Source organism: Lagopus leucura, unplaced genomic scaffold (assembly GCF_019238085.1).
Source record: "Lagopus leucura isolate 7727_CA_CO unplaced genomic scaffold, USGS_WTPT01 Super-Scaffold_100018, whole genome shotgun sequence".
NCBI classification, from domain to species: Eukaryota; Metazoa; Chordata; class Aves; order Galliformes; family Phasianidae; genus Lagopus; species Lagopus leucura.
Genome location: NW_024962272.1, coordinates 14,263,426 through 14,288,523, shown reverse-complemented (window position 1 = coordinate 14,288,523; position 25,098 = coordinate 14,263,426). Strand labels below are relative to the sequence as shown.

The 25,098-nt window shown below is 35.5% G+C and overlaps 1 protein-coding gene across 4 annotated transcripts in view; it reads left to right on the top strand.

The window, feature by feature from the left end:
* Nucleotides 1-21,546, top strand: part of CDC14B (cell division cycle 14B) — a 46,018-nt gene extending 24,472 nt beyond the window's left edge. The window contains exons 6-14 of one of the 4 annotated variants that reach the window (XM_042877353.1): nucleotides 607-673; nucleotides 2,102-2,164; nucleotides 3,074-3,161; nucleotides 3,502-3,732; nucleotides 5,378-5,516; nucleotides 5,641-5,794; nucleotides 6,490-6,590; nucleotides 15,072-15,188; nucleotides 19,995-21,546. In XM_042877353.1, coding sequence (XP_042733287.1) covers nucleotides 607-673; nucleotides 2,102-2,164; nucleotides 3,074-3,161; nucleotides 3,502-3,732; nucleotides 5,378-5,516; nucleotides 5,641-5,794; nucleotides 6,490-6,590; nucleotides 15,072-15,188; nucleotides 19,995-20,031 — 997 coding nt within the window. In that variant the 3' untranslated portion in view covers nucleotides 20,032-21,546. Of the gene's footprint in view, nucleotides 1-606; nucleotides 674-2,101; nucleotides 2,165-3,073; nucleotides 3,162-3,501; nucleotides 3,733-5,377; nucleotides 5,517-5,640; nucleotides 5,795-6,489; nucleotides 6,591-8,958; nucleotides 9,105-15,071; nucleotides 15,189-19,991 lie in introns of those variants that run through there. The other 3 variants (XM_042877352.1, XM_042877355.1, XM_042877354.1) reach the window with 3 other exon arrangements.
* Nucleotides 21,547-25,098: the final 3,552 nt, after the last annotated feature.

Here is a 25,098-nt window from a genome sequence, read left to right as displayed (position 1 = left end):
ATATACCGAGAACATGCTATTTTTGCATCAAGAAGATTTAGGAAAAAAGTAGATGAAAGAGTTTTGATGAGAACCAATTTCTCAAGTTTAAGCATTAACTATTCTGTGCGTCTTATAAATCTTTTAGCATATCCATACAAATGTGTATCTTGACAGTTTTTCCAAGAAGATACTGTTCACATATATTAAAAAATGCATTTGTGAAGTGTCTTTTTTCTTTAAATGGAATTTGAAGAAGAAAATTGCAGTGTATTACAGTTTGATGTTTTTGGAAGTGAACTTCAGATAGAAATGTTTTAAGATTGTATGTTACAGTGTGATTATTCTTTATGCATCAGTTTTTGCCATAGGGAGTTTCTGTTATTTTTCATGTATTTCTGTTCTTTGTTGACATGTACATTGAGCATGTTACATTTAACAAAAGGTATAACTAGAGTATTTTCTGTGTTGTTATTATGAGATACAAGGGTGGAAATTAAGTAATTGTTCAACAATATTTTGCAATACTAGAAATTCTATTTATCTTTTAATGTTGCTTTAGAGAAATATAGAGAAATAGAGATTTAAATGGGAAAACTTAACTGTTTTGATCGTCTTGTACTACAGGGATGCTTCATTTGGTACTTGCAGTTTTCATCTAACTTTGCTGGATTGTTTTCATGCAATAAACAAGGTAAGTTAAACAGTATTTTTTTTAGTGTGAAACATCAGCTAATTACTGCCCAGCAGAAAAAGAAGCCTTTGAAAGCTAGTAGCTAATTAGTCTGTTACAGCTACAATTACAGCAAATTTTCTGATTGTTACCAGCTTATTATGTATTATGCATTGTAACAAAACTGGGTGGAACATCCCTAGAAGTGAACTTATGCCATGCTTAGTCAACTAGAAAAGTTTCTAAAGGGGAAATGTTGACTTCTGTTTAATTAATCTTTTCAGGACAGTCGTTTGTATCTCTGATCCCTAAGAGCTGCTTAACAGTTTTATCAGATGACCCATTTTTGCCTTTGAATTTTGCTTTTGAATTGCTTTTTGGTGCTTTTTAGGCATTTTCAGTATGTAATTGTAACTTGAAGTTTTGCTTCAGTATTATAAATGCAACAATGTTACAAGCTGATTTTTTTTTAATCACAAATTATTACAACCTACTGTCTTACAGCAGTACAGTGGTGACTAATGTGTCATTTTAGAGCAAGGAGAACTTGAATGCATTCTTTTTCATCTATATGAAAATTGAAGAGGCATATATGAATATTCTGTGGCTCTCCATTCCATTACTGTTTTTTTTTTCATTGTGAGTGTCTCTGCCAAATACTGTTCTTTCTATTGCATAAGCCAACTTCTTGTAGTTTTGAGATTTTTCAGGTGTTTTTCTGTGTTCCAACATTGGCTGCTCCTTTGCCAAGAGCAGTGAATTGCTATTCTTTTCAATACTGGTAAACAGCAAGGAAAACCACAATGGGCTATGCAATATGAGAAGAGATTTGAATTTGATATTCAAAATATGTGATGTTATGAGATTGTCTGCATTTGCTCTTTCTGACTTAATAAGTGATAAACTGCCAGTTACCAGAAAGTTTACATTTTTTATACTGTATTAAATATAATGGCTGTAGATAATAAGGAGCATCGAGGATCACACTGATTTCTCTTTAGAACTGTAGGCTTAGTATATCTGCAGCCAGTTCTTAATTAGTGAAGATATAAGAATCTTAATAGAATAGGATCCTTACACAAAAATATTTATCTTTGAATACAGATTTCAGAATATACCCGTAGTTTAAATAGGTAATGTTTGCCGGTTATTTTTCTCTTTGGCATATCTTACTACTAGCAGTAATAAAAAGACAGTACACTTATAAAATATGAATTTGGTGAAAACAGAAAGACTTCCTCATGTAACCTCACTTCTATTATAATTTACAAATCGGTTTTTCCTGTTTTGTACCAAGACTCAACTGTTGTGTATTTTTTCAAATGAATTAAGAAATTCCTCTGAAAGGATAGAGCAAGTAGTAAGAGGCATTCAGTAACCTGAAAGAGAAATTAACTGTCCTCACTGAAAATATGCTATTTTTGTTAAAAGTTGTATTCTGGATTTTAGGCTTTGCAGTATGGTTTTCTGGATTTTGATGAATTTGATGTAAATGAATATGAGCATTATGAGGTACGTGTATCAATCTTCTGATTAGTTTGCTGTTAATGCCATTATGATTGTTTATAATATGTGCTATTTGTCTGTAGTATTATGTTCCATTTCTTTTTTACCTCTTTCAACTGTGATTACTAAATATAGGTGAGTGATCAGAGAGAGTATTCAGAGTCAGATTTAAGCGTAGTCAGCCTCAAACATAGTGGAGAAAAGCAGAAAACAGCACTGAAATACTTTTTTCCCCATGTTTTTATTAAAGTCTTGGAAGGTGATGAGGGAGCAGGAATTTGTTCCTTGGCAATCTTTAAAAAGTGTAGCATATTTCTGAGCAGTTACAGTGGGCAGCTTGAGGGCAGACAGGTCCAAGTCTTAACTGATTTCTGAAAGCCAATTGAAGTGTGCATTTGTTAACACAAAGCAAAATTATAATACCATTCTTTAAACTAAAGAAGAAGACAGGACTGGGAAACTTAAAGCCTCCAACAAGTTTGAGGTGTAGGAAATTAATATGAAGTTAAAGGACTACAGTGTCTGAATATATAAAGTCTCAGAAATGCAACACTGCTAGTTATCAGTAAAGAGAAAATTAGGTATTCTTAGAATCTAAAAAATCATGATTTAAATAATGAAAAAGAGGAAGATCATAGTTTAGAAACCTATAAAAATGTCAGAATTGAAAATTGCTCTTCATCTGAAGCTTACCAACGGCATTGTTCTAAAACTGTAATTTAGAAAAGGGAAAATACAAGCAAGATGAGTGAGATTAAAAACAAGTGACAGCCTCCTGATGAAGCAAAAAGCAGGTCACTAACACTTTCTTTGACAAAAATTTTACATCACTTCTATCTAGCATGTATTTTGAAACAATAAGGAAAAGCCTGAAAATACAGGGATAATGATAAACCAAGCATTTTCTCTTGACAGAGAGCAGAAAATGGAGATTTTAACTGGATAATACCAAACAAATTCATTGCCTTCAGTGGACCTCATTCAAGAAGTAAAATTGAAAATGGTATGCTTAAAAAAGGAGGTGGGGGACACAAGCCCACTGCTTACTTAGTTGGTTGCTACCAGTAAGAAAAAGCTTTAAAAATTGTTCCTCAAATAGTGTGTTTTTTCCTTGGCTCTGTTTCTTTTATAAGAACCCTGGTAGTAAAATTGTAATGCTTGGTTTAATTGCATCTGATCTAGGTGATTATTTTAAAATTCCATTTTCAGTTACACTATTTCTTTATGTTTGTCATAAGTTTTATTTTGAAAGTGTTTTCTTCTGTTGGTTTTCAGTCTTCATTTATTTTACAGTTTGAGTCTCATTCTTCTTCCTCTCCCCCACTTTCTTTTTTTTCAAATAGGCTATCCCCATCTTGCTCCAGAAGCTTATTTCCCATATTTCAGGAAACATAAGGTCACCACTATAATACGCCTCAACAAAAAAATGTATGATGCCAGACGTTTTACGGATGCTGGATTTGAGCATTTTGACCTCTTCTTTGCTGATGGAAGCATACCTAATGATACCATCGTTAAAGCATTTCTAAGTATTTGTGAAAATGCTGAAGGTGTTATAGCCGTTCATTGCAAAGGTACAGTTATAAACAATTTATATTTCAAGTTATAGTTCCTAGGATATTTCTCACCCTAAGGTCCCTTTTACAGCCCCATTACAATTCTGTAATTCCTTTACATCTAGTTACTGACAACTTTGCTAAGCAACAGCTTTCCTGCGCACATTCTTTATGTGCTTTTGTTTTGCTCTTTGTCTTCTAGTTTTTTAAGTTCCATAGTAGTCTTTCCAAATATTTCAAGAATGAGATTGCTGGATGCAAACTTGCCATTATTAGCATCTCTTTCTACTAGAAAGCGTTAGCACTTTCAGAAGGTTCTTTTGATTTGGAATTCACAATACTGGCAAGGTTTATAGGTATTTCTGAAAACGTGAATAAATACACCCAAGTTATAAATTTTTAAAAATATCAGTAGAGCTTTTTAGAAAAGTAATCATGAAGTATTGGAGTGTTCCTACAGAACCATAACTGTTTTCATCCCTCGGAAACCCTCTGTACTAGCTGTGCTGGGTATCTCTGAATGCCTGTTACTTGGCAATGTAACTCAAAAGGAATGGCTGTTGAGAACATGCCCAGCATAGCTTGAATGTAGCTTGCTGAGGCATAAAGATTTCTGCAGTTCCAGAGCAACTGTTTTCCCTTTCACACCAGATAATGATTGGAGGAGAAAGGTATTTTCTTAAACATTTGCTTGGGACCTTCAGAGGCTTCATTTTTTTTTTTCTCTGGATTTTCACTTGCTATATGTTTAATAGGATTATACTGTAGACATGACCAGAACAGCTTCTTGACTGTACGCTTACATTCTCTACCAGGATGTGAAATCCAGGCATATCATTTAATTGATTATATTTAAAGTGGTACAAATGCTTTGTGTTCCTTCAAAATAAGATGTCTCTGATATTTATCATGCTGATGATGTCAAGACTACCTTACAGTCCTCAGCCTCCTATAACTCTTGAGAAACAGTGGAATGCTCTAGCCTGTTCTTATAGCTGGACAAAGCACAGAAAGTGCTGTGTGGTTGTCTTGTCTGTTGGACTATACTGAAGGTTTTTACACAGATGTTCAGTAGATTATTAAATGAAATAATGTGATTTGACATTTATAGAAAGTGATCAAGCAGGCCACAAAGCTGGCTATCTTCTTTTCCTTTTCACATTAATCAAGGTAAATGGTTCCATTTCTAGGGCCTTTAGGAAAGTTTTCTAGAGTAGTCCTCATAGTGGCAAGTATACAAACTTCCTTATTGCAAAATTTAGCTTTTCCTTGGGAATAAAAAAAAAGAGAGCAACTGATGTTACTGCAATTTGTGATCAGTTTGTACTTAAAGTGCTTTGTGAATTGTCTGAAAAGGCAGCTCTTGTATAGCTGCATTAAAAACTTGTGATGCCTGTTTGTGTATACATCCTATATGCTTTTGTATGTGTGCATGTAAATATATAGTTGCAGATATTAAAAACACTTAAGCAATCTGTTATTAACTATATATATGTGGGAAAAAAATTGAAAAGGTAGGTTGCACTTAGAGAGTTTTACCAGCAACAATTTTATCTAATAAAACAGACACTTAACTTTTTGTCTGAGTCACAGTGTCTGTAGCTGCAGCAGCTTTCAGATGAAAACAAGCATATAAAAAAAACCATCTTTTTATCTTACACAGCTGGTCTTGGACGAACTGGCACACTTATTGCCTGTTATATTATGAAGCATTATCGAATGACAGCTGCTGAAACGATTGCCTGGATTAGGATAAACAGACCAGGTTCAGTGATCGGACCACAACAGCATTTCCTAATGAAGTAAGTAGATTGACTTACTAATTTTGAAAATAGATTCGTAACTTTATGTTCTCTTTTTATTCTATCCTTAAATTTTGTGTTGTTAATTTGTTGGTTTTTGGGTTATTTTTCTGTACTGTGATAGGAAACAGCCAGAACTTTGGAGAGAAGGAGATCTTTTCCATCAAAAGTTGAGACGGAACTGTAAAATGGGTGTAACAAGAATCGTGTCAGGAGTAGGTCATATTTCAATTAATGGTATTAGAAACAGGAGGACAATCCAAAACGACACTGAGCTGGTAACCATCTGAATATCTTGCTTTTGTGAAAATTGCAAATGCTGTTGAGGATTTCTTAGATTCTAAACAAACATGTGGGTACAAAAAAGCTGTGATATTAAATTCCTTTTTCTATTTTCCTTTTTCCTATCAAGAGGTTTGGGGATAAAAATGCTATGGACAGGAATTATGATTTTAAAAACGAAGTGCAGTACATCGGTGAGGTAGGAGAATTATCATCGTAGTTGATCCTTGCAGTTAGATAAATATTAGAACAAACAATATTAGAGCTTAAAATTTGCAGACAAAAATTCTGTAAGTGTTTTTTGGATTGCCAGTTAAATTATTGTATTACTTTCTGTGTTTTGAGGGGAGGAATGAAAAGTTTTTCACTATATTTAGCTTTGAAAAATTACAGCTTCTGTACAACTTTTTGAAGCTGTCTGCTTTCTTTAAGAGGTGGATAATTGCTGGAAATGGCAAGTGAGTATTGTCTTGTACCTGAACAGTGGTTTGAGATGTGTTTCCAATGTTTGAACATTTTGATGCATGCAAATCACGTGACATCACAGGAAATTTATTTATTTAAGTGAATTTCTTTCAGTTTTATGCTGGCAGCCTTTCTTTTGGGGATAATTCTAAATTTAAGATTTAAAGTATAGTTAATTCTTTCTAAGTGTGTACTTTTAAACTTTGGCTTTTTCCCTCTTATCCAGTACAGTGATGAAGATGAAACAGACAGTATAACGCAAGGTGATAAGCTTCGTGCTTTGAAAAGTAAAAGGCAGGCAAAATCTACAACTGCATCTCCACAAAAGTAAGTCAGTTTATGAATGCATAAATACCAGAAATGCTTTTATTCTGTTCTTCATGCATTTTTACCTTAGCGCTTATAAATTTGTTGGCAGGACTGATTTTGCTCATTTAAAACAAGCATGAGATTCACCTTTTTCCTCAAAGTTCTGCTGGAGGCATTAAGGAAGCAGGAGAACTTGGTTGAAGACCTGCATTATTCACTTTCTTTCTCTTTGTGTTAATCTTTGATTCCAGTGCTCTGTGCTCTGGAAATTCCTGTAGTATTTATGAATGCCATATGCTAGTAATTTCTTCTTCCTTTCTGTGGTAGCATAGCAGTGGAAGAATATGACTGATTGGTGGTGTTTGATTGCTTGAAATATGGTATGTTCATAGTTTTCAGTAGGGCCAGCTGCTTAAGAATAGTTGAAAGAAAAATCTTTAGCTTTGTTTTATTTCCTTCTCCTTGGAGGACATACCCTAAATCCTTTGGACTTTGGGATAATGGCTGACATTCAGGAAGGCAGGTAGTAGTATTATTTCAATAAATAAATTCTAAGGAGGCCTGTTCTATTTTGGAACTTGGTATGTTAGTCTCCTTATTTAAAACAAGCATGAAACATCACCTGTAAAATAAAGTTTGTAGGCAACTGCTGTTTGCATCTGTTGTAGAAGGAAAAAATTTTGTCTCCCCATACATAAACTGCAAGGGAATGCAAGATGTGAAAGATATATCCAATATCTCATTTGTTTGCTAGGAAAGAAAGGGCGGTAGATTTTTGCAAATATTACACTACTGGAATTATAGACCAAAGGCAACTTGGCTTTTTTTATGCTATATTTCTGAAGGAATCATAAGGCATAATTCATAGCTAATTATGGTCCATCAAACTTTTAGGAAAGTGAGAAGTACATAGTAAGAAGATGCTAAAGTTACAAGACTATCTTTGGATAGCCTCACACATTGCTGTGTAAGAATTTGACTTTTGTTTTAATTAAAAGAATCTCTGTTGTTCACAGTCATCATTTACACAGACAATCATGTAATCAACAATATATGAAGAGCAAAGCCTGTACCAACTGAAATTTTTTTAAAAAGTAGAAAAATCAGACAATACAAAAAAACAAAAAACAAAACAAAACAAAAAAAAAAAAAAAAAAAAAAAAAAAAAAAACAACCCACCTCAGCGTACTCGAATAGTAAAGTAAAAAATAGCTACCTTGCACATTATTTTCTGAGGCATGTGTTGCCTTCATTTGTACTTCCTAGTATTTTTTTTCACATGTAGTACTTTAAGTATATAATAAAGTTTGTGAAAAGTCTCAGTTACAGCATGTTCTTTAGAATGAATGTTGACTGGGTAATTTATGTTTTGATAGTTTTGAATATTGGCACAGGGAGGTGGTTTACTAACAAGGAATTGGAATTTCCTTTCTACTGTTTCTTGCAGGAAATGATTTTATGGTTTGTACTGAGACTGAGTACAGCTTATACTGAGATAACGTGATGACAGTGTTACTGTTATTAAACCAAAATACCAGTAGGAATGTTTAGCTGCCTTACCAGGATTAGTTGTCATACCTAAACAGCTCTTAGCCTTTTTGTGTTTTAGTTCAGAATCTTAAAAAGTAGTTAATTCTGTTGAGAAATTGATTTTGTATGAGCAAACAAAAAGAAATTTCTAAATCCTCTATGTAGTTTTATTTCAGAGAGAAAACAAAAGAACTACTACAACAAAAAACACAAGCAAAATAAGAGCACCAGAAGTCAAGAGGATTACAGTCTTTTGAAGGCTAGGAGCATTACTTTGAGTCACAAGGGGTTTCTGTAATAGCATTTTGAAGATGATTGTATGACCGTTATGTGATTTTGTGAATGGATGCTTTGTGTATGTTCCAATAAGCAATGTGGTATACCTTTGGCAAAGAGAATATCAATTAGCTTTGGCAGTTTTGAATGCAGGAAGTAATGCAGCCTTGCTGTTTTGAGTGTTCACATAAATAGTTGCTAGAAAGTGATCTGGCTCAGGGCGAGTATTTTTGTATCAAAACATATGGTTGTGAAGTAAGATCTATTGGTACAGGCTGTTCAAACTGCATAAGAGATGGCTACAAATGGTCTAGAGTGCATTTATTTTTGAAATATTGACAACAATTTTCTTTGGAAGAGATTACTTCAGTGAGGATTTCAAGAAATTTTGTTCTGCTTCCTGTAACACATAGATACATTTGACAAGTTACAGTTACATGGGTTCATATGGAAAGTAAGAAAATGCTTGACTAAGATTATGGAGCAGTATGCTTTATAAAGAAACAAGCTAAAATGCAGCAATAGCTTTTGCTTTCGAATTTTTGTTCATCTTTTCCTCCCCCTCCAACCCCTTTTTTAGATGGCTCCTAGCTATGCTGGTGTCTACACTGTGTAGCATTGTCATCTGGTGGATTGTATGTGGCTCCCTTCTTCCCAGCCTGCTATTCTGTCTAGATGGTTTAAGAAAATAGTAACCATCAGGACCCCCTGAGAGAGAGCCACTGTGTAAGTGTCCCATTCCATTTCTCTTTAATAACTCATGCTTTCTGTCTGGTGTGTCTCATAAATGCATGTTTTCATATCATGTTCCTTACTGACTTTGTTGCAAGAGTAAATTTCACTGCTCTCGCTTGTTGTATTTTTGTATATATTATTTGAAATAACTGAGTGATTTTTATGGCTGGCTTGCAATACAGAAGGTGCAGAGCTTTTATATTTAGGGTAATTTATAATTTTGAAGCCTTTCTTTGCGTGCTCCTGCAAATAAGTAAAACTATATTTGTAAAAAGGAAAAAAAAAACAAAACTGGTTTATAATGTAATCCTCTCCTTTGCATATTGCAAGTGAAGATGTTAGCTCCAGTTTTACTTCAAAATTTATAAACTTGCAAAGGTGCTTAATTTCCTAAATGATGGTAGTATTATTCATGTTAAATACCAGGAATTAGAATTAGAAGTGGCAGTAGGTTTTTGTTTTTGTTTTTTTTTTAATCATTATAGCATTATGCAGTAAGAGACAGTAAAATTTTACTTTTTTTTGACCTTACAACAGAAGATGAGACAGATTGCAGTATTAGGTCAAAGCTCATTTGTTTACTTAAACAAGCTGTTTTCATCTTTTGTTCTTAGGTATTTTTATAGAGCGTTATAGGAATATTTTAATACTTTCTTTCTGTTACTTAAATTCAGAAGTTAAATCATTAAAAATACATTCATTACTTGTGTACAATTTTTACTCTTTTCTCCACTTTTGTCAGACTGGTTGGAGCCATTTTTTACTTGGTGCAATATCGTCATCAATGGCAACTTTCATCTTTTGGCCAAATAAAATTTCAGCAGCACACAGAACTTTCAGGAAACCCGTAACAGCTTCTTTCTGTTTGCTTCTCTGTCTCCATGAGGCTGCTCTACCACTACTACTACCTCCACTATGTTTACTTCATGTGAATGCTTGAAAATTCAGTGCTTATAGTGAAAGATCAGGAGCCTTGCAGCCACACTTATAAAAAGCACAAAAATAATTTTGCTGAAGTAAAGGAGTCGGTCTGAAAACAAAAACTGGGGGAATGGTCAACTATTTTGTTATTCCGCTAGCCTTAGCTGAGGTCATTTTAATCTAGTCTTCTGCAGAAATAAATAAATAAATAGATAGATAAATAATAAAAGAACCCTAAGATCAAATTATCTTCTTTTTTTTTCTTCCCATTGGTACCTAACTTTGCCAGAGAACACACTGAAATGAGACTTGTTTTGAAAATTTTGCTCTCAGTGTAGCATTAGTTCTCGTCTCAGCATTTTACAGTTTTACAGAAACTCAGATTTCTAAAGGCAAACTGAAAGACTAAATTTTGAACACCATTTTAAAGAAAAGAAGCAATCCATTCTTTGTTTTCTTTTACTGTAAGATCAGTTTCACTAAACTGTCTTTCTTGTAACATTTCCATGTTCTATGTAAAAACTCCTTAGCTGAGGGGTAAGAGAACAGACTGTTTGATGTTAGTAAAGGTGTTATTATGCTAACAATTGAGGTGCCACTGCCTCATACTCAGAATTGACAATCATAGGGTGTTGTTTTATGTCTCAGAATTGAAAAGACTTAAATTTTTATTAAATGTTCTTTCCATTTTGCAGCTAGTGTCTCTTGGGTTTAAGAGACCAAATTATCAGCCAGATGATTCAGTCATCACTCTTAGCTAGTCTGGCAGTTCTGTTGACTGTTTACCTATAGACTGAAGAGCTAATTATCTATGACTTACAGGAGTGTTATATATCTTATGCCAGCCTTCCTGAAAAGAAGGTGGTGAGAAAGCAGTGTTTTATTTGACTGTGTAGTGGTTTAACCCAGCAACCAGCTCAACACTACCCAGCTGCCGACTCACTCACCCCTAGCAGCACTAGGATAAGAGAATGGAAAAGGTAAAAAAAAAGTGCAAGAACTTGTGGGTTGAAATAAGGACAATTTTGTAGATAAAGCAAAAGCTTTGTGTGAAGGCAAGACGCAACATATTCATAGACTGTGTCCCATCAGCAGACAAGGCATTCAGCCACTTCCAGAACAGCAGAGCTCATTGCACATAGCTGTTAGTGGGAAAGGCAAACAGTGCCACACCATGTGTCCCAGTTACTCCTTTGAACCAGTTTTACAGTTGAGCGTGATATGATAGGTTATGGGAAACTTCTTTTGCCTGTTTGGGTCAGCTGCCCTCCCAGCTCCTTATACTCTTCCATCTCCCTGCTGTCAGAAGAGTGTGAGGAGGTGAAGTGTTCTTTGCTCTGTGCAACACTGCTCAGCAACAACTAAAGTATCAGTGTGTTATCAGCATTATTTTCCTCCTATATCCATAACACAGCACATTACTAGCTACTGTGAACAAAATTAACTCTTATCCCAGACACAGTCAGGACCTCATAAAGTAGATAACCTTGGTAAAACTCCCATCAGGAGGTCAGAGAAGATATGCTCCTGTGTAGCCTCTCTTCACTTTCTCCCTCCTTAGGATACCTTAGGATTATAGGATACTTAGGATTATATTTTATAAAAGCTTTTTGTGAGCACTGATTTCTCTCAAGTTTTCTGGTGATTGGCCTGGGTTTGGGGGTTGGGCTTTTATGCATGTTGTTATGATGTGGTCCCCTCCTTCAATTTAAATAATAAATTATGAAATATTTAGAAGTTGGTGCTACTGACCCAACACTATTACACTAAAGCAGGTTTTGATTTGTTTGAAGGCCAGTATATTAGTTTAACGAGAAGTGGTGTGCCAACTAGCGTCATGCTGGAGGATGTATTAGGCTCAAAAGTAGCAAGTGATGCTAATGGGAATGAAAAATTCATAGCATACATCTTTTAATAGCATGGCTATTAAAGCATCTTGTAGCATATCTTCGTGATTTTTCTTTTTTTAAAATTGTATTTCATTGAGATGAAGAATATTTTGTACATCAGATGCATTTTCTTCTGGTATTTCTGTAAGTTAGTTGCTCAGCTGTACATTATGACATGCTATTATTCACAAATAGTTACCAAGCAGTAAATAGGTGCCCTGAGAATCATTTCATGTTCTTTATGAGACATATCTATGAGACCAGTTCTCAAGTGAGGCTGCCAGTCTAATCACCTATTAAATCAAAATTCTGTACATTAAAGGTAATGCAGCTCCTAAGCTGAAAGCTGGCTCTCAAGACAGCTGTGAGTGCTTAGTAATGCCGTATCAGACAGTGGTACAAATGGGAATTTGTCCGTTTTCCTTGAGATGCTCTAAGCCTTCGAAGACTAAAGTTTTAGTCCAATTCTAACCTGTTTGTCCGATCATTTAGCAAATGCTTTGTTAATAGGGATTCCAACTGGGCTTTACTCTCTTGGGCTAGCTGTGTGATGTTTTATATCACTTGGATGTGTAAGTGACATAACTTTTGTGCTTAAAGCTGGCTCTCAGCTGATCCCATAGGATCACTCCTCTCCCCACCCTTTGTTAAATATAGTAGTTTCATGAGGAGGATGCCATAGTTGGCTTGGTCTTTAAGTTGAGTCATACATAGTGCATATTTTTGTAATTCATAGTCCCAGTTTTTCTTTCTTGCAAACACATAAAATTACACGGAATGTAAGGACTTACTTATGATATGTCAAAAAAAATAGCATTTAAGTGCTCATGAAATATTACTACGTTATTGCTTCACAGCATTTTAGTTCATATTGAGATGAGTATATAGGTTTAAGTCATATGCAATGGCTTCTTTTCTGAGGTTTTGGTGTCTGGAAAAAAAAGGACACTGTATGAAAGAGGTAATAATTAGATAATGTTCCAACAACTTTTGCTTTCTTTTAAATACGTGTTACATGCATTCTATACAAAGAGGTGCATGCATAGATTTAAAGAGAAAACACGTTTTTTACGTATGTCTGTCTGCATAAGAAGTTATTAACCAGCGTGTGCCATGATTGAGTCGTACTTGAAGTGATGAAGAGTCAAGAGGCTACGCAGGTTTTTTACCTGTTAATTCAGTCCTGGAAATCACTGGTGGCACAGGTGAAGGATGTAATGCTGACTTCTTTTCATTGTTGGCATCATTTGTAAATTTTAGTTCAAAGTGCATTGTTCAAATTGGTTCATGTTGTACAACAACTACACTGAAAAGAGAATGGTAACTTTTAATATTAGAACTTACTAGAGTTGCCTTAACATAGCAATGGAAATTATAAAGTGAAATTCAATGTTTTGAACCTTGTCACCTTAAACATGCAAGAAAGACAGATTTTTGGTAGAAGAACTTGTGTTGTCTGTTGCAGCGCGGTATAATTTTGAAGGTACTTGTGTTTTATTTTCAGCTTCTCGTATAACTGCTTCCTCTGACTTGAAATGTGTAGTGTTTACAGTGGAATTTGCATTGCATTTTAATAGTCCTTGCTGCTGCAGTACTGCAGGTTTGGACTTCTGCAAATCAAGGTTCTTGATTTTGCAAGTTTGAGTTTTGTTCATACAAAAATTTAAAATACATGGACATTGTGTTAATTTAATCATTTGCCAAACAATATAGAAGCAGTAACTTTGGATACAACAAGTTGGTTGGTAATTTTTACTGCTGTAAAATGGAGAAATACACTACAGAATTGATTTTAGTTGAAATTATGTCCTTTCAAGTACGTTTGTTTATTCCAGTTCTAGTATCAAGCCCCATATAAAACAGTAAATTTGCAGGGTTTTTTTTTTCTATTCATATTTTCAGTAATTGCCTTTGACAGGTGAGTATGTTGTGTGAGTACAAAAATACTCATATATATATTCTCCTATGAATGCCTGTCCACTTTTGCTCCAGAATCTATGTTTTATGTTTATGTATAGGATTCTTAGCAGGGTTTTTTTCGGAATATTAAACAACCATGCAGCAGTTTATTTAATATAATGAAACTTTGAGAATCTAATGCAGTCTACTAATAGAGATGAACTCACTGAAGCCACTGAGAACTGAAATGCTAATAAGCTCCAGAGGAAAAAAAGGATGTATCCTGAAGTTATGCTAATCTCTACAGTGATGCATATTTTTATAGTTAGAAACTTGCACAAATGGGAAGACTAGAAAATAGACCAATTAAATGTTGCACTAAATATATATCTGTAGACCGCTGATATATATGAGTTGTCTTTTTTTTTTCCATAGGATCATAATTTTACTGCCTGTATTAAGGAAAACTGAAAATGTTATTTCCGTATAAGCAAGCTGCATGAAAGCTAAAAATAATGATTTGCATTTTACTGTTACTCTGTTGTGGGTGTTGACACTATAAGTGACTCTATGTTTTTTCTTCCTGTTAAGAAAATGCCAGAATGTTTCAGTCTTCAGGAGAAGCTGCTGAACACAACCAGCATTTGAGAATGGTGTGCTTATTACCTGTAATAGCAGAATGCTGGCATATTCAGTATTTTTACCCAGGCAATTGTATTTAAAGGGAATATTTCATGGTTGCTGCAGAACACTGAGAGTCACTTCTTCACAAATCGAATGACTTGTTCTTTTTGTTTGTTTTTTTGTTTTGTTTTGTTTTCCAGTTTCTTCTATGTCAAACTGGAAAATAATATTTGGTTTTGTTGCATATGTCAGTTTTGCTCTACATTTTTTGTGTTGTTACAGCAACATGTAATAGGTTTTTTTTGTTGTTCTCTAAAAATCTCAAAGAAAACTCCAAATTATTATTTATTCTCTTCTTGGTTAAAAAATTAGCAAATAATTTTTTAAAAAATTACACAAAAATGTACCTGCATTCCTAATAAAACAGACCTGCATAACCATAATTATAACAAGAACATTATAAAGAGCTGGCTGATTTTTAGGTGGAACAGTTTGCTTTTCAAATTGAAAGGCCCACTACTACTTGTTAGATTTGCTGAAATTGTAATATCCTCTTTTCAGTGTTTTCCTAGAAACTTTCAGGTTATATAATCTCTTTTTTTTTTTTTTTTCCTACTCTTTTCAGAGTAATTCTGCAGTCCAGTGTTCAGAAAAATAAAACCTCTGAACCTAGCATTTCTGACAGTACAAACATTACTAAAAGAACTACCAGATCTGCAGCAAGAAACAAAAGTATAAAAAGGTGAGAGCTACCCTCTTTAAAGATCCAGTAACTGTTCTGTAGACAAATACTTTTGAGCTGGTGTATCCGCTGCTGTTAGAGGCTTTTGCCACAATTTAATTCCTCCTCCTGAAAATGAGAAATGAGAAGCAAGAAGCAGTTTTTTGTCTCATGTTATATACTGAGAATATCTAGAACTTTACATCTTACATGAATCAGATTATACTGCTGAGTCCTTCGAGTTTCAGAATTTTATATTCTTATTCCTAAAGTGAGTAAGAACTACTGGAGTTAAGTGATTCTAGTATCCAAAAAAATCTTGTAATTATCAAATCTAATCTGGAATAAGAGAGGAAAAGTTGTTCACAGCATTCAGAGTTAGATTTAGCATGCAAAGTAAACTTGTGGACAACTGAAATGCAGTTGTGGGCAAATCCAGCAGTGGGTAGGTGAAGTGTATAAAATGCATATGTGGTGTGAGATTTCATAGTGGAGCATCACTGATTATCTGGTCTGAACTTGTTCCACAGAACTTAAGGAAATTTTAAATTTGGATGAATGTATACGAGGGTGAAAGTGTTTTTTGATGCAGAAGAATATGGCCCCAGTATTAATATGTTTCTACTGCACACACATGTGTTCATACCTCTCTGCAGTAGCTCTCCAAGACGTTATCAAAGATGAGCTTTAGAATATAACTTGATAGAATTTTCAAGTAATATTCAGTAGCTACAGATGAACAGAATCTGCCTCGGGCTTACAAGGAACAACTTTTGAATGGATCTACCAGGTGCTGAAGATATATTTTTTTCTTAGGAAGCAAAAAAGGTGGCAAATAACAGCAACAACAACAAAAAAAACCCACAGCTCAGACTCTAGTTTATGTGGCTTGCTTAATAAGTTTTGCTGAAAATTCCAGGTTTTTGTGCAGTTCTTCTTCCCTACATAGTTTTTGTTTTCACAACCTCACCCACTTTTGAAGGTGACAGACATTATGAAAAATCCACTGTATTGGGCTAAGGAAGTAGTCTAAGTAATAGCAATCTGCAAGAATGTGCTAGTCAGAATTTTCATCAGCAGCTATATGAATTTTATGAATTGTATTTTGATTCATATAACATGTAGAAAAATACTTCATTTTTCCTGAAATATCTGTTTTCCTAAAAATCTTAAGTCTTTCTCGGAGTTTTACTGAGAAACTCCATTCTACATTGTTTTCACCATGTCAGTTTTGTTCCAGATAGACTGATGGGATTCCCACAGCTGTTTTTATTCTTCATAAGTTTTAATCTACTTGCAGCTCTTCATAGTAGTATACTTGATTGAACACGTATATTCAGTTCCTGGAAAACACACCTTTAAGTAGATGGTTGTGTTGTGAGGGATCAGACTACCTATCCATAGGAGGAAACAACATCCCCAGAGCAAGGAAGATTTCAGTTATGTTGAAATAAATGCTATGTATGTGTTGACAGATTTATGACTCAGAGGGCCAAGGATCAGGTTTCAAATTACCTCACATTTGATAAAGCATTTCCTGTTTTAATGTCTTTTCTAAAACTTCTACCCCAAATATTTCATTCTATATACTGTTTCTTCTAACATTTGCATAGTCACAGTGGCCCTAAATATTTGTTCTCACAGTTCTGGAGTTCTTAATTATCTTTTCATCTTAGAGAATTAATTGGGTACTCATCCCTCTAAAGACTATTTCAGTAAGACTGTTTATATTCCAGATTTCCACTTAGTACCTTGCTATTAATCCTGTAGGTGTCCTTTTATTAGAGTGTTTGGCAAAACCTTACTCAATTTTTTTAAGCCTTGCTTTCTTTTTTCATGCTTTTTCAGGAACATCTGCAGCTAGGCCACTCAGAGCCTGTTGCTCAGAGCCTGTTTCAGCCTAGCCTTGAATATCTCTAAGGATGGAGCATGCAAAACCTCTCTGGGCAGCCTGTTCCAGTGCCTCACCACCCTTATTGTCAAAAACTTATTCCTTACATCCAATCTAAATTTTCTCTCCTTTACTTTACAGCCATTTCCCCTTGTCCTGTCAGAGCAGGCACTGCTAAAAAGTCCCTTCTTTCTTCTAGTCCTGCTTTAGATATTGTAAAGCTGCTGTCAAGCCCCCCTGGCGCCTTCTCTTCTTCTCCAGGTTGAATCACAGAGTAATAGAATAAAAAAGTGATTTGGGTTGAAAGGGACCTTTAAGATCATCTAGTTCTAACCCCAACTGCTATAGGCAGGTATATCTCCCTCTAGACCAGGTTTTTCAAAGTCCTGTCCTGCCATGTCTTGAATGCTTCGAGGGAGGGGGCATCCACAGCCTCTATGGGCAACCTGTTCCAGTGCCTCACCACCCTTCACAGTAAAGAATTTCTTCCTAATATCTAGTCTAAACCTACCCTCTTCCAGTTTAAGGCCATTTCCCCTTTTCCTCTTGCTACCTGCCTTTACAAAAAGCTCCCCTCCCCCCCCCCCCAGCTTTCCTGTAGGCCCCCTCCAGGTACTGGAAGGCTGCTATAAGGTCTCCTCAGAGACTTTTCTTCTCCAGGCTGAAGAACCCTAACTTTCCCAGCCTGTCCACACAGGGGAGTTGTTCCAGCCCTCTGATCATGTCTGTGGCCCTCCTCTGCACCTGCCTCCAACACTCCATGTCAAACAGCCCCAGGTCTTTCCACCTGTCCTCATAGGGGAGGTGTTCTATCCCTTGGATAGCTTTTGTGAGCCCTCCTCTGGATGCTCTGCAACGACACCATGTCTGTTCTGCGCTGAGGACTCCACATCTGGACACAGTACTCCAAGTGAGGCCTCACGAGTGCAAAGTAGAGGGGCAGGATCACTCCCTTCAACCTACTGGCCACGTTTCTTTTGATGTAGCCCAGGATATGTTTGGCTTTCTGGGCTGCAGGAGTACATTGCTGGCTTGTGTCCAGCAATGTGTACCATCCACCAGTATCGCCAAGTCCTTTTCAGCAGGACTGTGCTCTATCCTTAATTACCCCAGCTTGTACTGATAAGTATTGCCACAACCCAGTTGAAGTCTGTGAAGTTTGTATTACCTCACAGTACATAAATAGATTGACCTTTTCCAGATAAATTGAATGCAATGTATAGGGAAATAATTACTGTTAAAAAACTGAGATTGTGTCCTAACCAACATCTACCTTTGTCAAGAATCTGTTGCTTTCTCTGAATGTCTGATATTAGTGTGGACCTTTATTCTTCTCTTGACTTGTTGTATTCCAGTGGAAAAATCTTGCAGTTTTTATACAAAACTTTTTTGTTGATGCTCCAGGCCATTTTAGTCAGTTTTTACTCCAGATTAATCACTTTTTTTTGACCCATCATTACGCAGCATAATCAGCAGATCTGAATTTACCATTTCATCCTTCAAACTTTTGGACACTATCATATAAAATGTCCCTAGAATGGTACTTCAGCCAAAGTAGTCATTTGCAGTTAAAATATTTTGTTCTGGTTTTGCATAGTGGTCTTAGAGAATTTCAGTATATTGCTCACAATGTTCATTATATTTCCGTTGTGGAATGTCTCAAGATGTCAGCTGCCATCTACAAAAGACAGTACTGGTGGGCATAACACATTATCTGTTGTGACTGAAATAACGTTGTTGTGTAACTGCAAGACGCTGCATGACTAAAGCATTCTCCACAGTTTTTTTTCTGTGGGTGTCCTTATTCTAATCTTTTTTCTCCATTGAGGATAATATCCCATGTAAATTTTTGAGTTACTGGGAATGAAGCCTGTTTGTGTTTGTATCTTAACAGGATGCATATAGCAGATTATCTTTAGGACAGATGGGTCATTTTCCTCTCCTATTTCCCTCCTCACTTTCTTGCTATCAAATCGCTTTTAGTAGAACAGTGTGCTATATCAGCTGAAAGGTGAGATGGAAGAGGATTCTCAAAATCTTAACTCTTAACGTAAATAATCATTGCCTAGACTTGATCCCAAAGTACGTGAAGGACTGGAATAGCATTCTTCTTAGACAGATAGCTGGACTAGCAGAAATGCATAGCAAACCTGTGTTCTCTGCAGGATAAGAACCCTGTGCATTTTGGCCAACAAATTGATACTTCAGAAATTCCCAGACCAAATGAAACGTAGTAAGGCCCAAATGAAGCAGTTTTCTCTGTTTTATCATCTTAGAGATTTAGAATTATGTACATAACAAGTAATTGGTTAGAAGTGAAATCTTGAATGATCAAAGAATTTTGGTAGCTAGAGCTGCTGAAGAGAATATGGAGGTCAAGTTATTACGGAAAAAAAAAACTTGAGAGGACAGGAGAAAATGCATGAAAATGTGGTATAGATTATTTTACTTCTTTTAACAAGAGAGGATTATGCTTTTACAATCTCATGTGCTTTTACTTCATTGGAAATTGTAAAAGGAGCCGTCTGTACCCTTGCTCATACATTGAAAATTGCCTGCAGCATTTCAGAGCTTATCTATGTAATCTAGGTCTAGCTTGAAAAATATTAATGTTTCTCTGCTACTCTTTCTACTTTTCCTTCAGTCTGATACATCAGAGGGAGAGAAGAAAAATGAATACTTTACAGCAATTGTACTTATTGAAATTATGTTGCTTTTTTGTATGAAACTGAGCCTTTCTTCATATTCTCTGCGAACACACTGGTCTGTGCTTTCTTTACAACTGATATTGCTGTGTTTTTAAATGCTGTGACTTTTACAATGTCTCTTTTTTGAAATATAGTTTAATTGTTTTATCTTGCCAACAATATTAGCTTCAAATAATTTTTTGGGTACACATTTCAATTTTTTTCCTCAAATATGTTTTATTTCAGCAGCCAGTCCACCACAAGAACTAGAACAGTATTGCGTTAAAATTTCAAATTGGCAAGCAGTGTTGAAAGGGGATATCCAGGCATGAAGGGGATACAACTTGAAGACACTTGATTGCAGTTCTAGGAAGATGTCTTTGGTTCCACTTAAGCAGAAGAAACTCATTCATACTTGTAAAATAAAACTGGCAACATGCTTGGCATACAGTTTCTTAATTACTAATACTTCCTCAAGCAAAACCAACAAAATAGTGTAAATTCAGACTCAGGTGTAAATACTTGAGCTCTCTATTGTAAAGAGGGCTCCCTACCATATATGATGCATGTGCATAAAATGTGATGGCAATTACAGCTGCTGACCACCAGAAGTGAGAAAATGGTGGGAGTTTTTAATATGTAAATCTGTGTTGTTCATTCAGACCGGACTTAGGTCTCCACTTGAGACTGAAACTCTACCACGGAGGTTTTTTACTTATAGGATTGGTACTCTCTTGTGTTAACTGGCTATTCTTTCTTATTTTATATGAATTTTTTTTTATGAAGTCCTGGTGTTGAGAACAAAGTAACTATTGTCCACCAGAGAGTGCTTTATTTTCAAAGACTGTGATTCTTTTTTAATTTTAATTTTGGGGAAAAAAAAAAAAAAAAAAAAAAAAAAAAGCCAACTGAAAGCAATTATCTTGTTTTTAATAGCGATAGATTTTCAGTTGTTCCCAACCACTGGCTCTTTTATCTATTTGTAATTGCTTTAAATCCAGTATGATTGTAAGAAGGAGGAAAAACATTTAAAGCAGTGAAATGTCATTACTCTTTCTTTTCATATCATCACATCTTTTAGATGAATCTTTAGATTACCATATCTGAAAGATAAGACGTTTTTGGCAGGACGTATTGGTAGATTTAATAAGTTACGAATGTTACTGGCTTTTTGCTTGAATGTACTTAATGAGTGCAGCACATTAAAAAAAAAGAAAAAAGAAAAGAAATATACACTTCCTGTGCAACTGAAATTGATAATGGAACTCTGGAGCAGATACAGTTGGGAACATCTAATTACAATGATTAAAAAACTCTTACTTACTTCTCAGTTAAAAGCAATGAAATTTTTTTAGCAATCTGAGATTGAAATTTTCATCCACTGCAAGATTTTCAAACACAGTGTTTTTTCCCTTCTGCATTCACATTATGAAATATGTCTGAAAAGCTTGCTTTGAAGTGAGGCATCCTTACTTCCTGGAAGTTTATAGCTGCATTTCCCTCAAATGAGAACTGCTGCCACATAGACTTAGATGGAATACGGTTCTCTCTTCGTTTTGTAACTCTTACAAAAGAGAGGAGTAGAAAAGGAGATCTGGAATCATAGAATCATAGAATCCTTAGAGTTGGAAGGGACCTTTAAGGGCAATGTAGTCCAATTCCCCAGCAGTGAAAAGGGACATGCACAGCTAAATGTGGTTGCTCAGAGCCTAGTCCAGCCTAGTCTTGAGTGTCTCCAGGGATGGGGCATGCACCACATTTTGTTGCAACCTGTTCAGTGCCTCACCATCCTTACTGTACAAAAAGACTTTTTCCTTATATCCAACCTAAATCTACCTTCTTTAAGTTTGAAACCATTTCCTCTTGTCCTGTCACCACAGAGCCTGCTGAAAAGTCAGTCCCCTTCTTTGTTGTAGCTTCCGTTTAGACACTGAAAGGAAGGTGTTCAGACCTTTGGATCATTTTTGTGGCTCTCTTCTGGATGTGCTCCAACAAGTCTGTGTCTCTTCCATACTGAGGACTTTGCATCTGGATGAGGTGAGGTCTCTCCAGAAGAGAGTAGAGTGGCCAGATTGCCTCCTTCACCCTGCCAGCCATGCCTCTTTCAATGCAGTTGGGTATGGTTGGCCTTCTGGGCTTCAAGAGCACAGTGTTGTCTCATGTTCAGCTTGCCACCCACCAGTACCTCCAGGTCATTTTTGGCTGGGAATTTTAGCAACAGAATAACTTAAGTTTTTAAAAGATCCAGATTATATTTGCAAGGGGGAGGATTTTCTTTCTATGAAGAAAGGATTCTTTTCAAATGAAAGAAAGTGTTCTGTTACACCAGTGGTTTCTCAGTGCCACTATGAATAACCACACATGGGTTTGAATGCATTTTGTTGGCTAAAGAAGAGCATTGTGAGTTGGAGAGTATGCAGAATGTAAAATGTATGGTGACATCTGTGAGTGTAAATTTATATATATGTATATGTATGTATGTATACTTCAGATTTGCAAATATGAGCACAAAATAGGTTTGTATGGTGCAAGATAAGGAGCACTGAGGCTTATACCCTGTTTTTTTTTGTTTTGTTTTCCAATTAATTTTCACAATCTCTTTCACTCTCTTCTAAATGAAAACCACCCAAAAAATGGGACAGAACTCACCCCAATAGTGATAAAAATTTCATTACCTTTTTTTTTTTTTTTTACTTTTTTGACCTCCTTCACCAAAATGGCAATAGATGGTGTGTTGTGCAAAAACTAATCTCTTTATTTTTGAAGAAAATTTCCATCTTGAAAATTTTATGAGTGAACTTACGTGCAAATCTTAAAAGGCAGGAGGGAAAGGATGAAACTAATGAGATGTAAGGATGAGAGTTAAAACAAGTAAGATCTATTGATAATGTTTTGGCCTTACTGTTCTCTTAGCTGAACTTCTTGATCTAAAATTTATCAGCATATTACACAGCCCTTCAAAATTCTGAGTTGGAATTTCCATTTTTTAAAGTAATCAGCAAAGCAGTTAGTACTCAGAAGTTAATCAGAAGCAAATTTGCATGAATTGTACACCACATGGCAACTGAAGTTAAACCAAAACTGTTTGTCGTGAATATGTTTGAGGCTACCCCATCCAAAAATGAGTATCATGCTGAGAAACACCGAAGTGTCAGAGTATCAGAAATAAACATGAAAATTCTCCAAGCAATCTTATATGGTGAATTAATCTGTTAGCTCATTGTGTCTCATTTAATTATATTGCTTTGTCTGTCCAAGTTTTTAGTATTTTGTCTTCTGTGTTTACTATGCCATACCAAAGCTGTCTTAAGTACAATTATGAAGTAGTAGCCATGGGTGGGGGAGTTTGTGGTTTCCAAGTCTGTTTTGAAATGTGCAGTACTGTGTGCCAAAAAGGAGCACATGTATGACAGCAGTGCAACAGAGCAGCTGAAGGAACTTATTTCTGCTATTACCAATTAGCAGTTTTGGTTAAACTTAAAAATTCTTTCTACTCTTTCAACATGCAAGATGGATTCTTCTGTGATCTCTGCAACATATTCAATAGTTGTCTATCTTAGGTCTAATTGCTAGCTTCCATTACAGCATCAGTATAGTAATAGAAGCTAAATCAGACCATGTCCTTTTGCCCCAGGACAATAGAAAAAGTGCTGCTTTAAAAAAAAATCTAAAAAATTTAAAAAAAGTAGGTACTCATGCATTAAAATGCGGCGAAGAAAAAGTTACATTCACTGATTTGTTGCACTGCAGTTTTTATATTAGTAGTTTGCAGACTGTGTCTTGTGTAAACTTGTGTACAGACTATCAAGATCTAGAAGTCTTCGACTAATGAGCACTATTCATCTTGATTATTTTTAACTTGTATATTTCTAATCATATTTTTTTAACTTGGATTGATAGAATGGGAATTTATTTTGCTGGAGGTATTTTTAAGATAAAGCTTCATATTATCTTGTAATATCAAATGGCTCAATATGCATTTGTGTCTCATTTGAAAGTAGTGCATATTGTATTTGGTTTTATACAAAATATTGAATAGTGAGAATTGTAAACATGAATTACGTAAAATTAAAAATAATAATCAGAAGTTTGTGTGTTCACTTTTGTTTCCAACATTCTGAAGGAACTCAGAACAAGACCACATTTGTATGGGTCTGACCACTTTGTGCTCATAGAAATAATGAAAGAATCTCACTTGCCTAAAAAGGGAAGTTTTTTAATTAAAAAGCACAAATCTCAAAATATTGCATTTTAAATATAATTTTTGGCTCTGCGTTTGAGGGGACTGACTTCAGAATATAACAGTAATTGTACTCAAATAGTTGGGACACTCTTAGCCAGTAAAAAACTGGCTTCTAACTTAATTTGTCTGTATGTATGGTAGTGTTGCACTCATTTTTTTTTGAAATTGGTAGAATTTGAAATACCATTTACCACATGTAAATGGTGGTAGTGGAAATGGAAAGTGAAGATTTCTCAAAACAAAAATTTTTAGAATCATTTACTTTTACCTAAGTTATGAGGGTCCATGAAAAGGGAAGGGAGGAGAAGGAGAAGGAGGAGAAGGAGAAGAAGGAGAAGGAGAAGGGGCAGGGGAAATGGGAGGGGAAGGAGAAGGATAAGTACGTAATTATTCCAATATTTATTCTTACCTTACATATTTAAGAAAAAGCAAAGCATGTGCACCTTGGGCAGAACCTATTTGACAGATGAGTAAACTCTCACTTGCTCCAGAAAGGGATGTTCGTATTTGCTTGGAAAATCTTTGTGTTCATCAATTGTAAGGTTACCCTTTCTGTGCTTGTGTAAATGTTTAAACCACTTCTTCCTTTGCTAGTTGCCTGCTGAAGAGTGAACAAAAGGCTCTGCCTGGAATACGTCTGTGTTTGCATGTGATCACCACAGCAAAACACCACTAATCCCTATGTAGACATGCAAGCACAGCACAGGCACTGGACAGGGAAAGGCAAAGGACCAAAGCACAATACAGAGAACAGCTGAACAGTGACCAGGCCAAGGTTTTGGCAACGTTATGCACCGCAAGAATAACCTGTGTACAGTATTTCTGAAGCTTACTTTAATTTGGCACTTTCCAGCCTCCTTTATGGGTTCTACACAGCCCATGTAGGAGCAGAGAACACTGCAGCAAAACTGATGTGCTGTCTTCAGAAATATTCAAGGCTGAGCTTACTGAAAACAGAAACACTGCGAGTTTTAAAACTAAATAGTTAAGAGGAAGGTGCTTGGTCTTTGTTTTTTATTTATTTTTGCATGAGGGATGGGGCGAAGGAAATTCAGAAATTCAATCCCTTAAGTAACTGCCTCCCCTCTTCATAGTCCTTCCCAATATACA